The sequence below is a fragment of the Nicotiana tabacum genome, chromosome 8 (assembly GCF_000715075.1).
Source record: "Nicotiana tabacum cultivar K326 chromosome 8, ASM71507v2, whole genome shotgun sequence".
In the NCBI taxonomy this organism is placed as follows: domain Eukaryota; kingdom Viridiplantae; phylum Streptophyta; class Magnoliopsida; order Solanales; family Solanaceae; genus Nicotiana; species Nicotiana tabacum.
Window position 1 is genome coordinate 26,099,616 of NC_134087.1, and position 24,012 is coordinate 26,123,627.

Sequence of the window (24,012 nt, forward strand, 5' to 3'; positions counted from 1 at the left end):
TGAAGATCTGGTTTGATGGCCACACACTGAATGAATAAGCTGGTTTTGAGGATGTGGAAGCTGTGCAACTTAGAGAAGCTGGCACTTGATGAAGCAACTCGTCCATGGTTGGCGGAGATATTAGCCCCATGGACGACACCGGCATGGCTCACAACTGGAGTCCCAATATACAGAAACACCCTCAGCTTTAAAGCCAAGGGGTGGTCCACCTTTGTGTGCAGCCTGTTAGATCCGTGTCAGCATGAAAATGTCCTCCCACTCACCTGGTGTATCTTGATAGCCTCCATCATGGTGGGGTATCCTATCAATATGGGGAACCTCATGTACTATCACATTACAAAGACAGTTGGAAAGGAAGAAAGATCCAACCCTACCCCAACTTCCTAACCATGTATTTCGAGGACTAAGGGGTCGAGACGAAGATCTATGACACAAAGCCAAAGCCAAAGCCAAAGAAGCCTTTCTCTTGCTATAACACCAAAGGACCGCACAACCCTAAAGCAAAGGGTAAAGTTGCTATCTCCATTGGCCAGTCTGAAGAGCCAGAGGTAGTAGCCGTCGGGTCACAGCCTTCCACAGTAGGGGGATCTTCGTCTTTCATACCTCCTTCTACATGCGGGCCATCCATTACTATACCATTGTTTGTGCCCTCTTCTTCCACCTACCCTCAAACTGCACTGCAGGTTTCTTAGACTTTATCCTACATCAACAACTGGATGCAGGCAGCAACATCAAAGCTGTTTGTCTTATCCAGCGCAGTAGCAGCACAGTCAGCCCCGGCACAACCCGAGGTACCTTCATCGGTGGAGGATTCATTGAAGGAGCTTTTGGACAACCAGAAGAAGCTCCTGGACAACTAGAAGAAGATAATGGACACTTTTGATATTCATAAAAGGGCTATAAAGGATCTGGGCAAGCAAGTCAAGAAGATGAAGAAGACTCGGGCCTCAAAGGAGTCAGTTGAGTAGCTGAAGTAGGATGTAGAGAGGTTCACTGCTGCTGGAGATATCCCACTGGATTTTCTCATGGAGGAGCAAGTCCCAGCAGCACATGTAGCATAGCAGCAGACACCAGCAGCTGACCAGTCTGAGGAGCCAACTACCGCTACACATAGTGCTGTAAAGATGATCTAGATGCTCTGCAACCCCGTGGTCCCCCAGTCAGATTTGGAGATCTAGTTAGAGGACCCGGAGGGAGCTGCTGATCCTATACAGTCTGAGGACCCTACTCATGTGCCGGACCCGATGCAAACTACATAGGAAGTTTTCGTTACTCTCTAACCCTTTCCCTGATCTTATTTTGATATTAGCATTGAGAACAATGTTATCTTTTATTTGGGAGGGGGTATGGGTGGTCTATTTTGATTTGGTGATAATTGGATAACATTGGTATGTAATAACTATGAGACTATTTTTCTTTATCTTTACTTCTCTTTAATTTACTTTTGGTATGTATATATTTTTACCATTTGATGTATATATTCGTTTTCATTTATGTAAATATTCGCTTTACTTCAATTTTGTGTATATTCAGTTGATTTCTGTATTTTACTTCATAGCTTCATATTTCCCTTATTTTAGTTTCTTATTAAGTTGTTATCTTTTTTTTACATTTTATTCCTAGTCAAACTCGTTGAGCCGAAGCCCTTTTTCTTTCAATAACCATGATACAAGCCTTTATCCGTTCTATAATGACCCTCTCTTGGCATCCGATCTTTCCTTAGCATATTGGAAAAAGCATAAGTTTGGGGGAGAGAGGAGGAATGTGAAAGTGATAAAAGGTACAAAATGAAGAAAAGGGAAGGCAAAAGAAAAGAAAGAAAAGCCAAAAATAAAGTGAATAAGATAAAAAAGTGAACGGATTCAATGAAAGCAATGATGAAACGCATGGAATGATTAGAAAAGGAGAAAAATGATCTTCATGAACAAGAAAGAGTGACAGTGTGTCTCTTTAGTTCCCCTAAGGAAGAAGAAAATGACTCAAAGAGTCAAGAAAGTGTGAGCCGAAATGAGAAAATGAAGTGCTTAAGGAAATATGAAACCTTCATAGACTGATAAATCCTACCTTGATCCAAAAACCTTCATTACATTCCCGCAAAAGCCCTATGTGATTTCGAGTTGAGTGAGCTTACATTAGTGGTGATTCAAATAGGGGGCAAGCTTATGGTACTTAGAGCTGGACTTGTGACATTCCCTTGTGAGAGATGAGTGTACTTCTTCACAATCCTTATTTTGAGTGCTACAATTCTTAAGTGAGATTGGCATGTGGAGAGTAGAGGAGAAAGAGTTTGGGTTCCACAACGACCTACGTAATAGAGCGAGCTTCCTTGGTGAATTCAGTTAACTCTTGATGCTCTAGTATTGCATTAGAACTATGGTACTCAAAAGGTTGTGTGTTGTTGATAATTCATTTATGTTAAGGGTAATTGTTAGTCCCAATTGATGCATGTTTGATTCACGTTAGGGCAGCTGAAATTTCCTTATATTTTGTTTTAGTGGAGGTGAGAATTACCTTATTTTCTTGAGGACAAGCAAATGTTTAAGTTTGGGGGAGGTAATAAGTGGGGATTTTAACCTATTATTTGCTCTTTCTCACTTGAGTTTTGGGCCTAAAATGCATGAAGGTATTCCCGAAAACTAATGTAATATGCTTGTTTGCAGGTATTGTTCATAATGAGCCAAAACAGCCATGATCAACTCATAAAGGAGTCAAAACTTGAACAAAGACCAAGACTAGGCCAAGAATTGTGGAATGCAGACCGCGACAAAAAAGTGTGGCCGTGAAAGTATCAACGCGGACACAGTCATTAATTTGCGGACCACGAAAGAGAGAATCAGATAGGTGGTTTTTTTGGCACAGACATGGATGCGGACCGCGTCAGAAATTGGCGGCTGCGAAAGTACCACTCTGATCGCGATTGGAATTTCGCGGACCACATTTGCTAAGGTTTAGAGAGCTCACTAAATAGGCAAAAATGTTAAAAGCGGACCGCGTCAATATTATGCAGCCACGGAAGGATTTAATGCGGACATGGTGAAAAGTATGCGATCCACGAAGCAAGGTTCAATCCAGTCTTAGATGTGAAGAAACGCAGACCACAATCAAAATTATGCGGTCAGAAAAGCAAGTGTGCGGCCTCGGTTAGAACTACGCGGCCGCGAAACATACACAGGGGCATTTTTGTATGAAAATTTTAGCCTAGTATAAATAAATCTTTTTTACATTTTTAGGTTATGTTATGTTTTGCTGAGCACGTGAGACGACTAGTTTTTCCTATTTGGGAAATTCTGTACAATATTTACCGTATAACATTAGATTTTCATCTTTTAATTTAGAGCCCATTTGGACATACAAATTTTTTCCTTTTGTCAAATTTTTTTTTGAAAACAATGTTTGGTTATCCCATTCTTACCAATTTTTCCTTTTTCACTTGAAAATTCATTTTCAAATTTGAAAAACTGGTTCTTACCACTTTTTAAATTGAAAATGGGAATTTTCTAGTTTTTAGTTTTACAAATTTACCCTATATTTTTAAAATTTATAAAATGAATTCGTCAGTTTTTCATCTTTGGCAGATACATCTTTGGCGACTGATGGTGGAACATCAGTCTTAGTTGATACTTGAACTCTGCCTACTGGAAGTTTGATTACATGGTTATGAGAAATATGTGGCTATGCCTGCTTTTGCATCTTCTCTGTGTGTTAGTAGAATCAGAAAATGTGATATTGATTTTGCATCTTCTGTGTATTACAGTAAAACAAAATATGATAACAGTTAAACAGTAGCATTTTGATTGTTTATTTCAAGTAGGATAATCAAATTGGGGTGGTTTTGATATTTTTTACAAGTTGTGGGGTATAAATCATATTTCATGATTTTGAAGAAAAAAAAGGCATCCAAATATGTTGCAAAAATTATAATCAAACACAACTTTATCTTCAATTCAAATTTTAGTGAAATTCCAAATTTGAAAAAATATAATTGGTATTCATGTCCAAACGCCTACTTAGTATTATGGATTTGATCTTCTCTTTATGTGTGATTTCTGCTATTATCATGAGTAGTTATACCTATAGCTAGGGTTGTGACCTAACCCTAGTGTGGGTATTTGATGGGTCTTGAATTTTAGGGCTTGAATGTGTATGTGTTAGTAATTTTTAGCCTAGTTCTTGCTAGAACTATTGAATTAGTGGTTGAAAACACTAATTTATGCCTTTATGATTTAGTCTCTACTTGAGAAAGAGGGACTAAGTCTAGGAAAACTAGGTTGACAAGGAATTGGGGTGAACTCAAGAAATTGATAGCCCCAATTAAAGGGTTTAACCTAGAGAAAGTAATACCCGACTTGAGCTAAAATCACTTGAATTGCATGAATACCCATTTGGACTTGAGAAACCCAAATTGGACAAAATTACTCAAATTACCGAGAGGTATAAAGTGAGTACCTGAGTGTGATAGCTATATTACGACCCCAACTAATCACATGATTGCCCTAGATTCTTGCTGCCCGTTAGATATCCACCTAGGCAGAAGTCACTATCCTAGTCCCTTTAAATCCTTGAAAACAACCAACAAAAAATATTGTACTTAGTTTCAAATAGTGCATGCTATAGACTAGAAGTAGAAGTAGAAAACAAACCAATCATTTGTGGAAGTGAAATTAAGAGCAAAACCCGCATCTCTACTTGGATATAAACCTAACTCCAAAAAAATTAACTCCTTGTGGATTCGATCCCGACCTTTGTTGGGTAAAATTGCATCGACCATCCTCGCTACTCAATAATAGTGTAGGCTTGGACCCGATAAAGGAGTAGTATCTTGGAAGTCGCTCAAACAGACATGCATCGCCTGCTCTACAATGGAGTTTGAGTTTATAACTTTAGACAAGGCTGGTGAAGAAGCTGAATGACTCCGAAATTTCTTGAAAGATATTCAATTTTAGCCCAAACCTTTGCACCTATATGCATACATTGCGATAGTCAAGCGACAATAGGAAAGGTAGGAGCGTTATGTATAACATGAAATCTCGTCACAATCGATGAAGACATAATACCATTAGACAACTACTCTCTAATGGAATTATCACAATTGACTATGTAAAGTCAAAAGATAATGTATCAGATCTACTTACAAAAGGCCTAACTAGAGGGCGGTTGAGACGTCATCAAAGGGAATGAGACTATGGTCGAGGACAAGTCATGTTGCGGTAACTCTACCTAGAAGATTGGAGATCCCAAGAACTAGGTTTAAGGAGATCAAACAAAGTCATTAGTGATGGTCCATCATTGTCAAATAATTTTTTTTTGTCCATTCTTATGATGAAGACACTGTTCAGTACCAAGGATAAAATGTTAAGGCTTTTTAATGATTTCTAAGTTTGATACGGGGTATATCAAATAGTGTATCTATGGGATAACATGTTTAGGAATCACTTATGTAAGTGTGACGTGTAAGCCGCTTCAAGGAGAATTTTGTAAAGCCAGTTCTCTACGCGCTTATGAAATTTAGCGGTGTTCATGGCTAAAATGAATACAACAAGGAGAACCAAAGACGGTTAAGGGTTGATTGTATGATATATGGTTGTCTAGGTATACACCAAAATTCGACGGTTCAAAGATATCAAATCTACCGATTGATCGAGTATATCCGATATATGTTCACTACGGAAAGATCAAAGGGAAACCTACTTATCCAGATGCGATTGATCCTTACTTGCGAATCACACAGTTTTTCCATGCATATTTTTTGTTGGATAGCCATTCCCTATTCATGTGGGGGATTGTTAGGTTTTGTTAATTAAAACAAAAGAGGTATGAATGGAAAAATGGTGGGAAAAGAAATGGAGGCAAATAAAATTTTGAATTAGTCCCTTTTATAAAGGAACTTTGTCCCTCATTTGATAGGAAGAAGAAAATTCGCGTGCTTATATATAGAAGCACTTCTTCTATCTCTTAAAGATTTGAGAAGAGAGAAAGCCTCGCGCCATCGTCGTTGTCGCTCGCTCGGCTCAAGCACTTCTTCTAACTCTTAAAGAGTTGAGAAGAGAGCAAGTCTCGCGTCGCCGTTGGTCGGATTTGGATTTGGTCAATTGATATGATTGATTGATAATTTTTTGGACCAAATTTATTTTTCATTTCCGTCATTTAATATTTCCTTTCTAATATTTTTGCATGGGAAAAGATTAAATTTGCGGCATTATTTTCAGCGGTCAAATTCGCGACCAGTCATTCCGTTTAACAGAAATTCTGCTTAATAGGTACCTCTTCAAACGAACAGACACCTTTGCACCTATTGGGACTCATGTCTGTTGGCTATAAATAGAGAGGCTCAGCCTCATTTGTCACTACCAAAATCTGAATATCTCTTCCCTCTATCTTCTGGATTCTACATTGATTTTCAAAGCAAAAACATAAGCATTTTGTGTGATTTGCTTCGCCATTTGAGTTCGCCGAAGTTATGTGATTTGAAGTGCCGCTATCACAAAATAGTTATTTCCTTCTATCCTGGAAGGAATTAATTCGAAACCTTCAACTGTGAGAGAATTAAATTCCCTAAGGACACATAAAAAACTTGTGGGCTCGAAATTTTTCTGTTTTGTTTTCTTAAACTAACATTTTCTGATTTTCTAGTTTTGAATACATGTTACTAACAGGCTGCACATCCACTAATTAAATGAATGTCAGTTATTCGACATTAGTATAAGTATTGAGTAACTCCGTCAACCAATGTTTAAATCACTATTTCAAGATTTACTTGTTGACAAAGCTCGTTCTTGACATTGATAACAAAGCCGAAAAAAGCGAAGGAAAGTGTGGCTCGCACCATTAGCAAAAAAAATTAGATGATTGAATTTTGGTTGGCTAGAATTACTAATCAGAGTGTATGGGTGGTGCCAAAACAGAGTGTATTGTGCTGTCGTAATCATGAGTCTGTTTATTATTGCGATTGTATTCACATAATCGTCTAAATTTACTGTATTCCAATCAAGCTCTGTTCTTTTTTACTTTCTGTTTACTTCTGTTTTTTAGGTTGATGTACTTTAATTTATTTCGATAAAGCTAAGAGGAGTAGACTCAAAGATAAAAGCACAATGTACAAAGAAATAAATGTCTCCAACATCACAGCTAAAGCTAGTGCAGCTGCTTATATGCTTGATCATAATAATATAAGAGACAAAAACACATCTCATATATCCCTTATTTAACTCATCATATATATAAATATATAAAAAATTACAATAATAAATATAATCAAGAAAGAGCATTCAACTAGTTAGCAACGTTAAAACATGAACTGGAAAAAATCGACAACCTCAGAATTAAAAAGAAAGATATATAATTGGATTCATGAGTCACAGGTGCATGCTACAGAGAGTCGATAGCCATAATTGTGCTTAAGTTCATAGGTGTCATGTACTTGTCTGAACCAGTAAAAATTGTTTGGACTATGATTTTGTTGGCACGTTCTGTTGGATGGAAAGGATCCCAAAATGCATATAGATCTCTGTTTGGACATAAATTTGATGCAGCTGTGCAAATTCCAACTCCATTATATGGCCCTTGTCCACAACATGCCACTTTTGATGTTATAAAACCTGTGAAGTGAACAAACAATGGTGATTTTAAATGATTTTCATTCATATGAAGGTTAATCCTAAAGGGTAAATAATCTTATACTATAGTGCAATTTAACCCGTAGTAGTAGGCTATAGAAGTTAAGCTCAAATTAATAAGAGTGTAACTTCTTTACACTAATAGCGTAAAGAATTTCTACATTATCAAGCCGCCTAAGATATCTAAGATATATAACAACATGTAATCATCCAAAACATGTGGGGTTAGTAACATGAAAAATAAGACATAAAGCTAATACAACAAGTTTAAATGCATTAATTGTGTAAGAATTCTTAATATTATCATTGTATAGAAATTAGATCTAACCAAAATTGAGTTTAATTTATAAACACCAACATATTAAAGAATTTTTATATTGTCAGCATAATTTAACGTGTTATGTAGTAATTGTTTACTACTTATATTTTTCAAATTATCAAAATATGTTTGTTATAAACAACTACTATTTATTATTGCAAATGAATTCAACGTATGTGCACTAACAGTAATGTATGATATTTCTACACTATCATGTTAAATTGATCTGCAATAACATGATATTTATGTAATAGAATTTGATAGTAACTTAGAAAATAGAATAAATAATCTATTATAACTAGTTAAACTGCATTAATAATGTCAAAATTCTTAAACCCATAGCAGACAGTGGCGGATTTAGGGAAACTTCATTCGTTGAAAAATTATACTGTATATATAAGGCAAAATCTGTTTTTATCTCTATTTATTATATTTTGAATCCCCTTAAACACATCCCAAAAGTATAGCTTAGTGATTAAGGGGATTCAAAGCCTTTGTGAGGTTATTGGTTCAATCCCTTTACAATCTCTTCTAATTTTTTGACCTTTTTTCTTTTTTGAACCCTCTTAGTTGAAATCCTGCCCCCGCCACTAATAGTGGATATCTCAATATACACTGTTAGTACTAGTGGCGGCGGAGCCTGGAATGTCAAAACATATAAAAGTGAACATACAAAAAAATCAAGGGGAGTTATAGTATATATGCATATAAATTTTTTGTTCCGCCACTGGTTAGTACGCAAAGTTAACCTAAAATATAGAAACAAAAGAATTCATACCGAAGGCTTGAGGATCTCTGATGAAGTCGTTCTGCATATCCACAGCGTTAGCAGCAACAAAAACATCAGAGCCAAGTTCTTGATTGAGACTTAGAATCATTTCAACAAGGAGAGGATTGAAAATAGCAGAAGCACGTTGAGGCTCCTCTGCACATTCGCCATTGGTGCTCCTGCTGGCTAGACTAGATGGGACACAACCTAATGGTCCAGATCCTGTCACCAACACTCTTCTTGCTCCCAAATCATACAGCCTCTGCAACAATAATTATTACGCTTCCGTCTCAAATAAGTCGATGTCCGCTATGGGTTTAGGATTTCATATATGATCACACTGAATTTTACCACTATAACAATAAAGTTAGTAGGGCGGTCATCCATACGGATGACTTGGGATCGAATACCCCTTTAGTGCCTTCTTAATACGGATGGCTTGCTTAATACGATTTACATTCCATGTGTGATTTGCAGGCTATTAGACAGGAAGGTTTACCCAGTGCGCACGAAAATAGCGGCTGCGGGTTTACCCTCTTACAAAAAAAAAAGTTAGGTACCTTGATAGGTAGGTTTTGCCTACATATATGGAGGATAAAGCTTAAAAATTTACCACTGTGGTCAAATCTCTCTATAACAATATCCTTATATAATAGTCATTCACTAAAAGCCAAGTTTTCTTTGGAATCGATTTTTATATTGTGCTATAATATATGATGTCATCTATAACAGCACTTCATTATAGTAACAAAAAAATATCGGAACAAACGAGGATATTATAGAGAGGTTTGGTTATACAATGAATTAAATGTTTATAGTGTGTTATAGTAGATAAAGTTAAGCAATAATGTTAATGACAAAAATAGTTGTGTGTGTTTATTATTGTTATTATATATAATTGATAAAGTTTACATACCGACATTGGCAAAGGTTTAGGTGTGACATTAATGACATCATATATTAGGAAAATTCACCTTTTGCTGTTTCTTCTGTCCTTTTTGTTAAATCGTAATTCAATGGAATCTATGTTTTTCCTTAGCACTAGTACAATCAGTAGACAAGTCTTCAAATCTGACCCTACATTGTAGTTAAAAGTTAAACAACTAAATTTGATCTAAGAAAGTCATTTTCCTAACAACTAATAGGCACTTAAATTTTGTATTCTTGACGAGTACCAATACACATAGCACAAAATCTAAAATTTAGAATCAATAGGTTCAGAATTACTATAATATTTGTTTTGGGAACCCCAGAAAAAATTGCAACCCCTACGGCCTATGTCCTTCGGGTGAGCATCTTGTGCGCACTGGATAAACCTCCTTGTGTACTAGCCTGCAAATCACACATGGGATGTAAACCGCACCAGGCAAGCCTTGTGCGACAGGCTAATGCAGAAGACATTGAGGGGAGAATCGATCCCAAGTCATTTGTATGGATGACCGTCCTCCAAACCAACTGGACCATCTCCGAAGGGACATTACTATAATATTTTTATACGCATACTGTTTATATATTTTTTCATAAATGTATACATAATTCGAGCAGAAGGAAATATGAGATGTGTTTATTACCATCAAAATCTTCCGATACTCGCTGATAATATAAACAGAGAAATCCTCAAGGTTGTACTGAAGTCTTCTGGCTGAAAGTGGTGTGAAAAAATAGTTGTTGACATAGTCATTGCCTCCCAAAGTAATAAGAACAAGAGCTTTGTTTACTAGCATCTGTGTCTGTTCTTCTCCTAAAAGAGCACTCACTCGAGCCTGGTATTGTTCAAAGTTTTGTAGTTGCTGGGAAATTCTTATTATGTTTGCCTACCACAAAAATAATTTAAACAAAACCAAATTAATTCATTAATTATTCACTCCAGTCAACGAGTATGTACAAAAATTAACTTGACAAGAAAGTGCATTAATTGCTCCTTTTCAGTTGCATGGTTTGGTTTGCAACAGAGGCAATGAACAAAAAATAAACATATTTAAGTCATATACACGAACAGGGTAAAAAAATTCCCATTGTTATTGTTCTTTAATCTATTATAGTAGATTATCATTTTTATCAAGTTGCCGGTTATGATCATAGTAGAAATATGTGATATGATTGTATAAATATGTGTAGACCATCAATGTATAAACAGTAAACTCAAAATAGACTACTTTCCTACATCCCAATTTGTATGATTCACACTTTTCTTTTTAGTCTGTCAAAAAAAAAAATCTTTCTATATTTTGAAAATAATTTAACTTTAAACTTTTTATTTTACTTCTAATGAGATTATTTATAGCTATATAAATAGCTATGGTGAGTTAAGAGCACAAATTTTAAAAAAAAAAATTCTTAAATCATGTACCTAGTCAAACAACATTACATAAACCGGATGGAGGAAATACCATATATTACTTTCTTTTATGGATTACCAACCTACATTTACTATAAATGCATAACTTTCCTTAGAAAATAGACATAACATATTGCATATATCCTGCTATATTTTCTTTTTACCATAATTTTAAGTCGACTTAAAAGAAGATTAGGACGTGCAAATTAATTAATTGGACTTACAAACTGAACTCCAGTATCGTTAAGAATTCCAATTCCAGCAGAAGCAAAATTTGCTCCAACGAGCAATTTATCTCCAGTTAGCTCAGGGTCCAAGTATGGCAATGTTGGTTCAGCACCAAGCTCTTGGCCTGTCCATATACACATTTTCATTAACAATAATTCCATTATTTTCGCAGATAATGTTGTTAAATTCCTTGTAACACAGTTCAAGGTAGAGGCAAGTGATCTATATTCTATAATGTAGAGTTAGTGGGTTCAAAATAATTAATCGAGCCTAATTCTTAATTATATAAGGTTTGCTGATCTAGCTACTACCTCATGACTGCAGTAAGTTAACATTATTCCCATTTTTTAATATAAGAAAAAATAAACCCTGCTAGCACATTAAAATTATATGATCATTTTTTGTGTTTCACTTTCCCCAAATATATATAGGATCAAATGTATACTCTAGCTAGTAATAATAAAAAGGCAAGAGCACTTAAAAGAGACAATCGTGACATATTATATAGTATATAGGTGGTTTGCTTCATATTTGGCATTCATTTCCCCTCCCCTTCCTAGATTTCGCTTTATTGTCTGCTATGCTAGCTAGCCTATGATGAAGGCGCTCTCTAGGGAGATTGCTTGAGGAAGGCCCCACATAGCATTCCAAGGGGTTAGCTGGACCTGCTCTAAATCCGCCTCTTGTACAATAATATAGAAAAAAGAATTAGGAAACTTACTTATAAGATCAGGTATATTGAAGCCATTGGAAAAACGGCCAGTAGGACGATGAGTAGGATAATCAATGCCATAAGGTGGAGAATCAGCCCTTGCAGAAGTTAGTAAATAATTGTTGTTTCCATTGTCAACAAGTGAATCACCAAATACAAAGAAAGCACGAGCCTCAGTACAAGTTACAAAAGTTCCAATAAACATTACTAGGAAAATAGTAGCAAAAATTGGACTAGGCATTTTGAACTAATATTATAACTAGCTAGAAAGGTATAGTATACTATTTTTTTTGCTAGTTGCTATAGAATTATAAATGATAAAGTGATTGAGGCATTTATTTATACTACTGGAGGGGATGACTTTGGATTGCTATATTGTTGGTTGGTTGAAGTGTATTAAATGGACAGCCTCCCAAAAGCATGAAAATGAGTAAAAATGGGGGCCAACATAGCAAAAGAACAAGATTAACAAATTTGCCTTAAAGGAAATTTTTCGGATGTTATATTATACGTGCTTCAAGTTAAGCCGTTAATGGCTGCAAAACCTAGCTACACATACATTTGCTTAAGACTTATCAACCAGAGAACAATTTCAGAACGAGCTGAGTTCAATGCATTGATCAACTGAACTCATGACTTTTGACTTAACTTGCAATAGTAACTAATCGTGCAAAAAATACTGTGCATGCAGCGCCTAGAGAATTTGGTTAAGCCTTAAGCAAAAACTTAAGGAGTAGCACTCAGTTCAGGGGCGACGCAATGTTTATTGAAGGTGTTTCAACATATATAGAATAATTACTATGCCAATAAAATAGTTTTTTAGATATGTATAAATTGTTGAATCATCTCGATATAAATGAAATATGTAGTGTTATGACAAAAGTGGCTCAAATTTTGCTCTCAGCAGAAGTGTAGATCTTAAGTGTGACACTATTACTTTTGATAGACTTCTATTTCCTTTTTTTTAGTTGACGGTGTTAAATTTGACCAGCTTGCATACAACAACACAGTAACAACTAATATACCTATATTTTCATATTGTGGAGCCTGGGAGTGTAAAGTTTACGTAGACTTTACCCATACCTTATAAATTTAAAGAGACTGTTTTCGATGAATCATCGGTTCAAGAAAAAAACAATATTCAATTTGACCTGCTTGCGTGAACAGTGGAAAAGTAATGGGCAATGCTCTTAGTCCAGTTTAGTGACTAGTGCAAACTTTAGCACTATAAATTCCAAGGTGGATTCAGATGAATGATCCAATCCTTCTTAAGTTTCTTATTAGCGTCTTATGATCCCACAATTAAAATAGTTGAAAACATTGAAATAAGTTTCTTATCAGTTCTCTAGTTAATTACACATTTCTATCGCTCAGAGCTACTGCAAGACAGCTGTTGACAGCCAGTACAGACAGAGATGATGAGACCTTAGGGCCCGTGGTGAAGCTACAATATTACTTCATGATTCGGACGAATCCAATATCTTTTGTTTAGATCTTGTATTTATATTCAAAAAATTTCTAAATCTGTATAAATATTTGATTGCAAACTAAGTACGTAACTAAAACGAATTGTAAGTTTTGTACAAATACAGAACTCGTAAGCTTCAAATCTCAACTCCGTATCTATTTAACGCCTTACATCATCTCTAGAATTCAGCGTAACTGCGAGCTCAGTGTAGAAAGTTTAGTGCAGTTGGGGGGGGGGACACTTGAGAAACAGTTGAATGCGACTGTTGAATTGGATTTTCAACCTGTCGCTTTTTAGCAGTTGAGGCTGGCCAAAAACAATCGAGAAGAGCTATTTAAGCTATTTAATTTTCAGTTGTGAATTTTGACATAAAATTTTTCTAAGTTTTATAAGTAAAATTTCATATATGAAGACTACAGAAAATTAATCTAAGCTACAATAGTTAATAATTTAAATATTTATAAAAAATAGTAGAGTAAAACATAATGAGCTGAATTCTCATTTCTTGATCACTAGGTTTTCTTTTAGCATGTTTGTAAAACAAAAATCTGTATTTAACAGATCCTTCTTGTTATGAACCATTTAAAAATTGGACAAAATACAAAATTAGCCGGGGCCGAAACTAATCGCATTTGTTAGTCAAAAAGTATATAAATTTGTATCATATATGTATAAAAAATATATTTTTTGACTAGTATTATTTTTAAAAGTGGCTAAAATTATACATCACTCTTAAAATTTGGCTGCGGTTGCCTCTTTTTCAGCAAATAAAGCTAAAAGACTTACCCAATATGACAGGATATTTTATTTTGTGTCTCATACAACTGATATTAGTTGTATGAGGCAATTTTTTTGTCTCATAATTTTATGGGTCCAGATTTTTGTGGACCCAGAAGTGTAAGATTGGGGTCCACAAATTTGTGAGATAAAAAAGAGCCTCATACAACTAGTGTAAGTTGTATGAGATACAAAATAACACTTGTTTTAAACGTGAATTCTGCGTTCCGAGGTCTTAAAAAAACTTCTTTCGGCATCACCTTGATTGCGTGCGCAGTCCGGGCGCGTAGCCGGAAAGACATTTTGTGAAAATCTGTGAAAAATGATGAATTTTGTATTAAAGTGAGTTTAAGTTGACTTCGGTCAATATTTTGGGTAAACGGATCCGGACTCCGGATTGGACGGTCCCGGAGGGTCCGTAGGAAAATATGGGAGTCGGGCATATGCCCAGTATCAAATTCTGAGGTCCCAAGCCCGAGAAATGAATTTTTAAAGAAAATTGTTTTCTGAAATTGTTTATGAGTTTTGGAAATGAATTGTGATTAAAACTTGATGGTATCGGGCCCGTATTTTAGTTTCGGTGCCCGGTACAGGTCATATATGTGATTTAAGATAAGTCTGTGAAGTTTGGTAAGAAACGGACTTGAAACGACGTGAATCGGATCGTTTTTGAGAAGAATGGAAAATTTGAAGTTCTTGAGAAATTTCATGATTTTGATGCTAAATTCATAGTTGTTGACATTATTTTAGTGATTTTGAATGCACAAGTAAGTCCGTAGAGTGTTTTTGAGGTAGTGTGCATGTGTGGTTTGGAGCCCCGAGCGCTCGAGTGAGTTTCGGATAGGTCTCGGGAGGTTTTTGAACTTAGGAAAAATTGCAGGATCTGCTGTCTGCTGGTGTCCAGGTGTTTGTGCTATGCGATCGCATAGGAAGGTTCGCGATTTAGGGGTCCATTTTTGTATATGCGATCGCATAGGTCCCTCCGCGATCGCGTATAGTAAATTCTGGGAAGTCACAAATTGTTATGCAATTGCATTGTTTCTTCCGTAATCGCAATGTGTTAGACCAAGCCTGGGAAGGGAATCCATTTTCTTCTATGCGATCTCATAGTCTTGTCTGCGATCGCAATGCCCAGTCCCCTTTACCCTATGCGATCACATTCCCTTGTCTGCGATCGCAGAGACCAAATTCGCCCAGTCATTTAAACAAAACAGAATACATACGGGATTAAACCCAAATTTTATAACTTCTTCTTCCAAGCTCCAAATTGGGCGATTTTTGAAAGAGAACTTCACCACAAATTCATAGGTATGAAATCTTAGACTCATTCTCTTCAATTTTCATTAACACCCATTAGAATTCTAGGCCTAAATCATGTTCTTAAAGGTAGAAAATTAGAGAATTTGGTAGAGTTAAGGCTTTTTGTATAAATAGAATTTAGACCTCATTTTGGGGTCGGATTTCGAAACTAAATACATATTCGGGCTCGTGGGGTAAATGAGTGATCGGGTTTTGGTTCGAACCTCGTGTTTTGACCAAGCGGGCCCGGGGTCGATTTTTGACTTTTGGGAAGAATGATAGGAAATCTATAATTAAGCATTATAATTGCATTTGTTTAGCATTTATTGATGTTATTAAGTCGATTATGTCTAGATACAATTTATTTGGAGCCAAATTCAAAAGGAAAACCTTGTTTAAGGCTTGAGTTGGCCATGAAAGTTCGAGGTAAGTGTTTGGTCTAACATTAGCTTGAGGGATTAGGAGTCGAGTCCTATTTGCTATGTGGTATTTGTCGAGTACGACGTATAGGCATGGTGACGAGTATCTATACGTTGGTGTCAAACATGCACGTGAGTCTTATATTGTGATTATTATGGCTTCGTTGTATTATTCATGCTTTGATGATGATTTCTATTGTTGGGCAAAGTTTATGGAAGTAATTGTGACATTTGAACATTGAGAAGCGTTGGCTCAAGTTGTACAATGAAATGTAAAAGTATAAGTAAAAATTGAACTTTTTAGAGCATTGGCTTAAAGTTGTGAAGTGAGTTGTGAAGTAAAAGTGAAAAAGAGAAGAGAATCATTATATTATCTTCCTTGCATGGAATTCGTTGTTTTTGATATTATCTCCCTAGCCGGGATGTTGATGCTTCTTTTGATGTTATTCCCTTGTCGGGACTTGATTGTTGAACTATTGTTCCCTTTCCGGGATTCTTATTGTAATTTTATTTATTCCCTTGCCCTATTATTTGTGATTGTTGTTTGGGTGAGAAAAAATGCTAAAGCACGAAGGGTGATGTCGTGTATTGTTTTGGTGAGAGAGTATTAAAGAACGAAGGGTGATGCCGTGTATGATTTGTGAGAAAAGAGTGTAAAGCACGAAGGGTGATGTCGTGCCGCACGATGTACCATTCCGTGCCGATTATATTAATTATATGGTGAGGACGAGAGTAAAAGCACGAAGGGGGATGCCGTGCACATTTTCATTACTTGATTGCTTTGGTGAGGACGAGAGTAAAATCACGAAGGGTGATGTCGTGCACTTATTGATTTTTGGTTCTTTGTTGATATCCGAGATTTACTGTTTCCTTCAATTACCTGTTGTTTTTCTATTCTGAATTGATATCTCCCCCGCAGCATGCTACCCCTCCCATATTTGACTGTTTATTTATGTTCTTCCTTTCCACTATATATAGTTGAATTGCACAGGTTTATGTGGTAATCTGGTCCTAGCCTCGTCACCACTTCGCCGAGGTTAGGCTAGGTACTTACCAGTACATGGGGTCGGTTGTGTTGATACTACACTCCGCACTATGTGCAGATCCCGGAGCAGCTTTTAGACCGTAGATTGGGTGGCTACCTTCAGTCCACGCGGAGATACAACGTAGACCTGCAGGCGTCCGCAAGCCTTGGCGTCTCCCTTTATCCCTTTATTCCTGTTTCATTTCCTTAATTCAGAAACAATGTATTATTTATTTTTCGGACTTTGTATGTAGAAAATCGTAGATCGTCTGTGACACTGTGACACCAGTTCTGGGTGGTTAAGGTCTAAACAGTTGTATTAGCACATGTTCAGATATTTTTTTTATTGCTTTTCTTCCGCTTATTCTAAATTTCTGCTGTTTACACGTTATTGTTTTACAAAATGTTAAAGAGTATAAAGTGGGTAAAAAGGTAATTTGTTCAATAATTGGCTTGTCTAGCTCACATCAGTAGGCGCTATCACAACTCCCGAGGGTGAGAAATCCAGGTCGTGATAAGTTGGTATCAGAGCTCTAGGTTACATGAGTCTCACAGTTCACAGACAAGATTAGTAGAGTCTGAGGGATCGGTAAGGAGACGAAAGTATTTATCCCTCAGAGGCTACAGAGTTAGGAAAATTTTCACATTTATTCTTTCCTGTCGTGCAGTTTGGTTTCTCAATGCTAATTGAATTTCTACTCTGTTCTTTCGCGGATGGCGAGAACACGCGCTTCCTCATCCACTGACCTGCTGCCCGAGCCCCTAGAGCAGCAGCACCAACGGCGGAGCCTCAGGTTGACTTTGATGATGAGGTTCTGGCCTTAGTAGTTCCAGTGGGCCCAGCTCAGGTCCCAGAGGGGTTTATTGCTACCCCAATACTCTAGGATGCTCTGATCCGTCTAGTGGGCCTTATGGAGAGTGTCACCCGGGCAAGCTTGCTTCCTGTAGCACCAGCCGTCTCTCAGGCTGGAGGAGGAGCCTAGACTCCTGCTACTCGCACTCCAGAGCAGGTAGCTCCCCAGTTCTAAAATCCAACAATTCATCCAGTTGGAGCAATTCAGCCGGGTGTGGTAGCTCAAACCGGTGATGGAGCAGTTATGTCTGTCGATGCTTTGTGGAGGTTGGATAGGTTCACTAAGCTCTTCACTACTACTTTCAGCGGTACATCTTCTGAGGATCCCCAGGATTATCTAGACAACTGTCATGAGGTTCTCAGGAACATGGGGATAGTGGAGACCAATGGGGTCAATTTTGCTACTTTTCGCTTGTCTGGATCCACCAAGACTTGGTGGAGATATTATTGCTTAGTTAGACCAGCCGGATTATCAGTCTTGACTTGGGAGCAGTTTACTCAGCTATTTCTGGAAAAGTTTCTCCCTATTACTCAGAGAGAGATCTATCGGAGGTAGTTTGAGCGTCTCCAACATGGTTCCATGACAGTTACTCAGTATGAGACCAGATTCATCAACTTGGTTCGTCATGCTCTTATTATACTTCCCATCGAGACAGAGAGGGTGAGGAGGTTCATTGACGGACTTATTCAGCCGATTCGTCTTCAGATGGATAGGGAGACTGAGAGTGAGATATCTTTCTAGGAGGCGACCAATGTGGCCCGGAGAGTCGATATGGTTCTGTTGCAGGGAGGTGGTCAGGGGTCTGACAAAAGGCCTCATCATTCAGGTTGATTCAGTGGTACCTCGTTTGGAGGCAGATATTCGTATGGTAGAGGCCATCCTCCTAGGCCCTTTCAGTCAGCACTTCAGGTTTCTCACGGTGCTTCAGGTGGTCGTGGTTCCCATATGCAGTATTTTGATCAGCAGTCCTACAGTGCACCACCAGCTCCTATCAGTGCACCGCCGCTTTAGAGTTTTCGGGGTGGTCATTTAGGTCGTTAGGGTCAGTAGTCTCAGCAGCCGAGGGCTTGTTACACTTGTGGTAATATGGCTCGCATTGCTAGGTTTTGCCCTCGAGCACCGAGCGGCTCTCAGTATCAGGGTTCCCGTGCCATAGTTCATGCACCGAGTGTTCCACAGCCCGCCCAGCCAGCTAAAGGTGGGGGTATAGGTGCTAGAGGTGGAGGTAGAAGTATTAGAGGTGGAGCTCAGGCCGCTAAAGGTAGAGGCCAGCTAGCAGCAGGCCATCCCAGAGATGTAGTTCAGGGTGGTGGGGCCTAGCCCCAATGTTATACTCTTCCAGCCAGGCCCGACTGAGGCTTTCGATGCGGTTATCACGGGTATTGTTCTGGTTTGTAGCAGAGATGCTTCAGTTTTATTTGATTCGGGATCTACGTACTCCTATGTATCATCTTATTTTGCACCGTATTTGGTCATGTCTAGTGATTCTTTGAGTGCTCCTATTTATGTGTCTACACCGGTGGGTGATTTTATTATGGTAGATCGAGTCCATCATTCTTGTATAGTTGCGATTTGGGGTCTTGAGACTCGTGTAGATTTGCTTCTTCTGGACATGGTTGATTTCGATGTCATATTGGGGATGGACTGGTTATCACCTTACCACGCTATCTTGGACTGTCATGCCAAAATTGTGACTTTAGCCTTACCAGGTTTACATCGTTTAGAGTGGAAAGGGACTTCTGGTCATTCTACACGTAGTGTTATCTCTTATATAAAGGCTCGGCGTATGGTCGAGAAGGGGTGTTTAGCCTATTTGGCCTATGTTCGTGATTCTAATGTTGAGGTTCCTTCTATTGAATCTATGCCCATTGTTCGTGAGTTTCCTGAGGTATTCCCTACAGACCTGTCGGGTATGCCACCCGATAGAGATATAAAGTTTTGCATTGATTTGGCTCCGGGAACCCAACCCATTTCTATCCCACTGTACTGTATGGCCCCACCTGAGTTGAAAGATTTGAAGGAACAGTTGCAAGACTTGCTTGAAAAGCGTTTCATTAGACCTAGTGTTTCGCCTTGGGGTGCGCCAGTGTTGTTTGTTAAGAAGAATGACGGATCGATGAGAATGCGTATTGATTATCGGTAGTTGAACAAGGTTACAATCAAGAATAAGTATCCATTGCCGAGGATTGATGATTTGTTCGATCAGCTTCAGGGTGCCAAGGTATTTTCAAAGATTGACTTGAGATCTGGCTACCATCAGTTGAGGATTAGGGCATCTGATGTCCCTAAGACAGCTTTCCGCACTCGGTATGGGCATTATGAGTTCTTGGTTATGTCATTTGGGTTGACAAATGCCCCAACAGCTTTTATGGATTTGATGAATCGAGTGTTCAGGCCTTATTTGGATTCGTTCGTGATAGTCTTCATTGATGATATTTTGATCTATTCCCGTGGCTGGGAGGAGCACGAGCAGCATCTTAGAGTGGTTCTTTAGACTTTGAGGGATAGTCAATTGTATGCTAAGTTTTTGAAGTGTGAGTTCTAGCTGAGTTCAGTTGTATTCTTGGGTCATGTCGTATCAGTAGAGGGTATTCAGGTTGATCCGAAGAAGATTGAGGCTGTCAAGAACTGGCCTAGACCAGCATCAGCTATAGATATCCAGAGTTTCTTGGGATTGGCAGGCTACTATCATCGGTTCGTGGAGGGGTTTTCATCTATTGTAGCCCCGATGACCAGGTTGACCCAGAAGGGTGCCCAGTTCAGATGGTCGGACGAGTGTGAGGCGAGCTTTCAGAAGCTCAAGACAGCTCTGACTACGACACCGTTGTTGGTTTTGCCCACAGGTTCAGGGCCTTATACAGTTTATTGTGATGCATCTCGTATTGGACTTGGTGCGGTGTTGATGTAGGATAGCAAGGTCACTGCCTATGCTTCACGGTAGTTGAAGATTCATGAGAAGAACTATCCAGTTCATGATTTAGAGTTGGCAGCCATTGTTCACGCGTTGAAAATTTGGAGGCATTATATGTATGGTGTGGCATGTGAGGTGTTCACGGATCACAAGAGTCTACAGTATTTATTCAAGCAAAATGAGTTGAATTTGAGGCAGAGAAGGTGGTTGGAGTTTTAAAGGACTATGATATCACCATCTTATATCATCAGGGAAAGGCCAATGTGGTGGCCGATGCTTTGAGTAGGAAGTCAGCCAGTATAGGCAGTCTTGCTTATATTCCTATCGATGAGAGACCGCTTACCTTGGATGTTCAAGCTTTGGCCAATCAGTTCATGAGGTTGGATGTTTCTGAACCCAATCGTATGTTAGCCTGCATGGTCGCTCGTTCCTCTTTATTGGAGTGTATCCATGATCAATAGTATGATTATCCTCATTTGTGTGTCCTTAGATACACGTTGCAGCACGAAGGTGCCAAGTAGGTTACTTTAGGTGATGATGTAGTTTTGAGATTGCAGGGTCGAATTTGTGTGTCTAATGTGGATGGGCTTCGAGAGTTGATTTTAGAGGAGGCCCATAGTTTCCGATACTCTATTCATCCGGGCACCGCGAAGATGTATCAGGATTTGCGGCAGCATTATTGGTGGAGAAGAATGAAGAAGGATATCATTGCATATGTGGCTCGGTGTTTGAATTGTTAGCAGGTTAATTACGAGCATCAGAGACCTGATGGTTTGTTCCAGAAGATTGAGATTCCTGAGTGGAAGTGGGAGCGGATCACTATGGACTTCGTTGTTGGACTCCCATGGACTCAGAGGAAGTTCGTTGTAGTGTGGGTTATTGTTGATAGGCTGACCAAGTCAGCACATTTCATTCCTGTGGCAGTCTCCTACTCTTCCGAGAGGTTAGCTGAGATCTATATTCGGGAGATTGTTCGTCTTCATGGTATGCCCGAGTCTATCATTTCGGATCGAGGTACGCAGTTTACCTCCCATTTCTGGAGAGCAATTCAGTGAGAGTTTGGCATACGGGTCGAGTTGAGCACAACATTTCATCCTCAGATGGACAGGCAGTCCGAACGGACTATTCAGATTTTGGAGGATATGCTCTGAGCATGTGTCATTGACTTTGGAGGCTCGTGGGATCAGTTTTTGCCTTTAGCAGAGTTTGCCTACAACAACAGCTACCAGTCGAGTATCCAGATGGCTCCGTATGAGGCTTTGTATGGTAAGCGGTGTCGGTCATAGGTTGGGTGGTTTGAGCCGGGGGAGGCTCGGTTGTTGGGTACAGATCTGGTTTAGGATGCCTTGGACAAGGTCATGATTATTCAGGATAGGCTTCGTACAGCTCAGTCCAGGCAAAAGAGCTATGCAGACCGCAAGGTTCGAGATTTGGCTTTTATGGTCGGTGAATGGGTAATGCTTCGAGTGTCACCTATAAAGGGCGTGATGAGATTTGGGAAGAAGGGTAAGCTTAGCCCTAGGTTCATTGTCCCATTTGAGATTCTTTATCGAGTGGGAGAGGTGGCTTATATACTTGCATTGCCGCCGAGCTTATCAGTCGTGCATCCAGTGTTTCATGTGTCCATGCTTCGAAAATATCACGACGATCCATCCCACGTGTTAGATTTCAGCACTGTCCAGTTGGACAAGGACTTGTCTTATGAGGAGGAGCCGGTAGCTATTCTAGACCGGCAGGTTCATCAGTTGAGATCGAAGAATTTTCCTTCTGTTCATGTTCAGTGGAGAGGTTAGCCCGCTAAGACATCGACCTGGGAGTCCGAGTCCGATATGCGGAGCCGTTATCCTCATCTTTTCCCCGATTCAGGTACTCCCTCTTTCGGCATCACCTCGATTTGCGTGCGCAGTCCAGGCGCGTAGCTGGAAAGCCATTTTGTAAAAATCTATGAAAAATGATGAATTTTGCATTAAAATAAGTTTAAGTTGACTTCGGTCAACATTTTGGATAAACGAACCCACCCGTGATTGGACGGTCTCGGAGGGTCTGTAGGAAAATATGGGACTTGGGCGTAAGCTCGGAATCGAATTCCGAGGTCCCAAGCCCGAGAAATGAATTTTTAAAGAAAATTATTTTCTGAAATTGTTTATGATTTATAGAAATGAATTGTGATTAAAACATGATGGTATCGAGCTCGTATTTTGTTTCCGGTGCCCGATACAGGTCTTATATGTGATTTAAGATAAGTTTGTGAAGTTTGGTAAGAAACGGACTTGAAACGAAGGGAATCAGATCGTTTTTGAGAAGAATGGAAAATTTGAAGTTCTTGAGAAATTTCATGATTTTGATGCTAAATTCATAGTTGTTGATGTTAGTTTAGTGATTTGAATGCACGAGTAAGTCCGTAGGGTGTTTTTGAGGTAGTGTGCATGTGTGGTTTGGAGCCCTGAGGGCTCGGGTGAGTTTCGGATAGGTCTCGGGAAGTTTTTTAACTTAGGAAAAATTGCAGGATCTGCTGTCTGCTAGTGTCCAGGTGTTTGTGCTATGCGATCGCATAGAAAGGTTCGCGATCGCATAGTGTAAATTTCAGGGGTCCATTTTTGTACTATGCGATCACATAGGTCCCTCCGTGATCGCGTATAGTAAATTCTGGGAAGTCACAAATTGTTATATGCGATTGCATTGTTTCTTCCGCAATCGCAATGTGTTAGACCAAGCCTGGGAAGGGAATCCATTTTCTTCTATGTGATCGCATAGCCTTGTCTGCGATCGCAATGCCCAGTCCCCTTTCTCCTATGCGATCACATTCCCTTGTCTGCGATCGCAGAGACCAAATTTGTCAGGATTAAACCCAAATTTCATAACTTCTTCTTCCAAGCTCCAAATTGGGCGATTTTGAAAGAGAACTTCACCACAAATTCATAGGTATGTAATCTTAGACTCATTCTCTTCAGTTTTCATTAACACCTATTAGAATTCTACGCCTAAATCATGTTCTTAAAGGTAGAAAATTAGAGAATTGGTTAGAGTTAGGGCTTTTTGTATAAATAGAATTTAGACCTCGTTTTGGGGTCGGATTTCAATACTAAATACATATTCGGGCTCATGGGTGAATGGATGATCGGGTTTTGGTCTGAACCTCGTATTTTGGCCAAGCGAGCCCAGGGTCAATTTTTGACTTTTGGGAAGAATGATAGGAAATCTATAATTAAGCATTGGAATTGCATTTTTTAGCGTTTATTGACGTTATTAAGTCGATTATGTCTAGATACAATTGATTAGAA

General features: G+C 38.6%; 1 protein-coding gene across 1 annotated transcript; it reads right to left on the reverse strand.

The window, feature by feature from the left end:
- Nucleotides 1–7,191: 7,191 nt before the first annotated feature.
- Nucleotides 7,192–12,292, reverse strand: LOC107777269 (GDSL esterase/lipase LTL1). The gene is made up of 5 exons (XM_016597266.2): nucleotides 11,989–12,292; nucleotides 11,264–11,391; nucleotides 10,273–10,515; nucleotides 8,711–8,963; nucleotides 7,192–7,595 (listed from the first exon to the last, which is right to left on the reverse strand). The coding sequence occupies exons 1-5, from the start codon at nucleotides 12,218–12,220 to the stop codon at nucleotides 7,366–7,368; spliced, it is 1,086 nt and encodes a 361-aa protein (XP_016452752.1). The 5' UTR covers nucleotides 12,221–12,292; the 3' UTR covers nucleotides 7,192–7,365.
- Between the last annotated feature and the right edge of the window lie 11,720 nt (nucleotides 12,293–24,012).

What these genes read in the sequence shown, in the direction of transcription:
- LOC107777269 (XM_016597266.2), bottom strand. Translation starts at nt 12,220, where the DNA reads ATGCCTAGTCCAATTTTTGCTACTATTTTCCTAGTAATGTTTATTGGA. An exon ending in CAATATACCTGATCTTATAA is followed by an intron (nt 11,392 to 11,988) that starts GTAAGTTTCCTA and finishes GTATATGGACAG; the next exon opens with GCCAAGAGCTTGGTGCTGAA. An exon ending in AGTATCGGAAGATTTTGATG is followed by an intron (nt 8,964 to 10,272) that starts GTAATAAACACA and finishes TTATTGTTGCAG; the next exon opens with AGGCTGTATGATTTGGGAGC.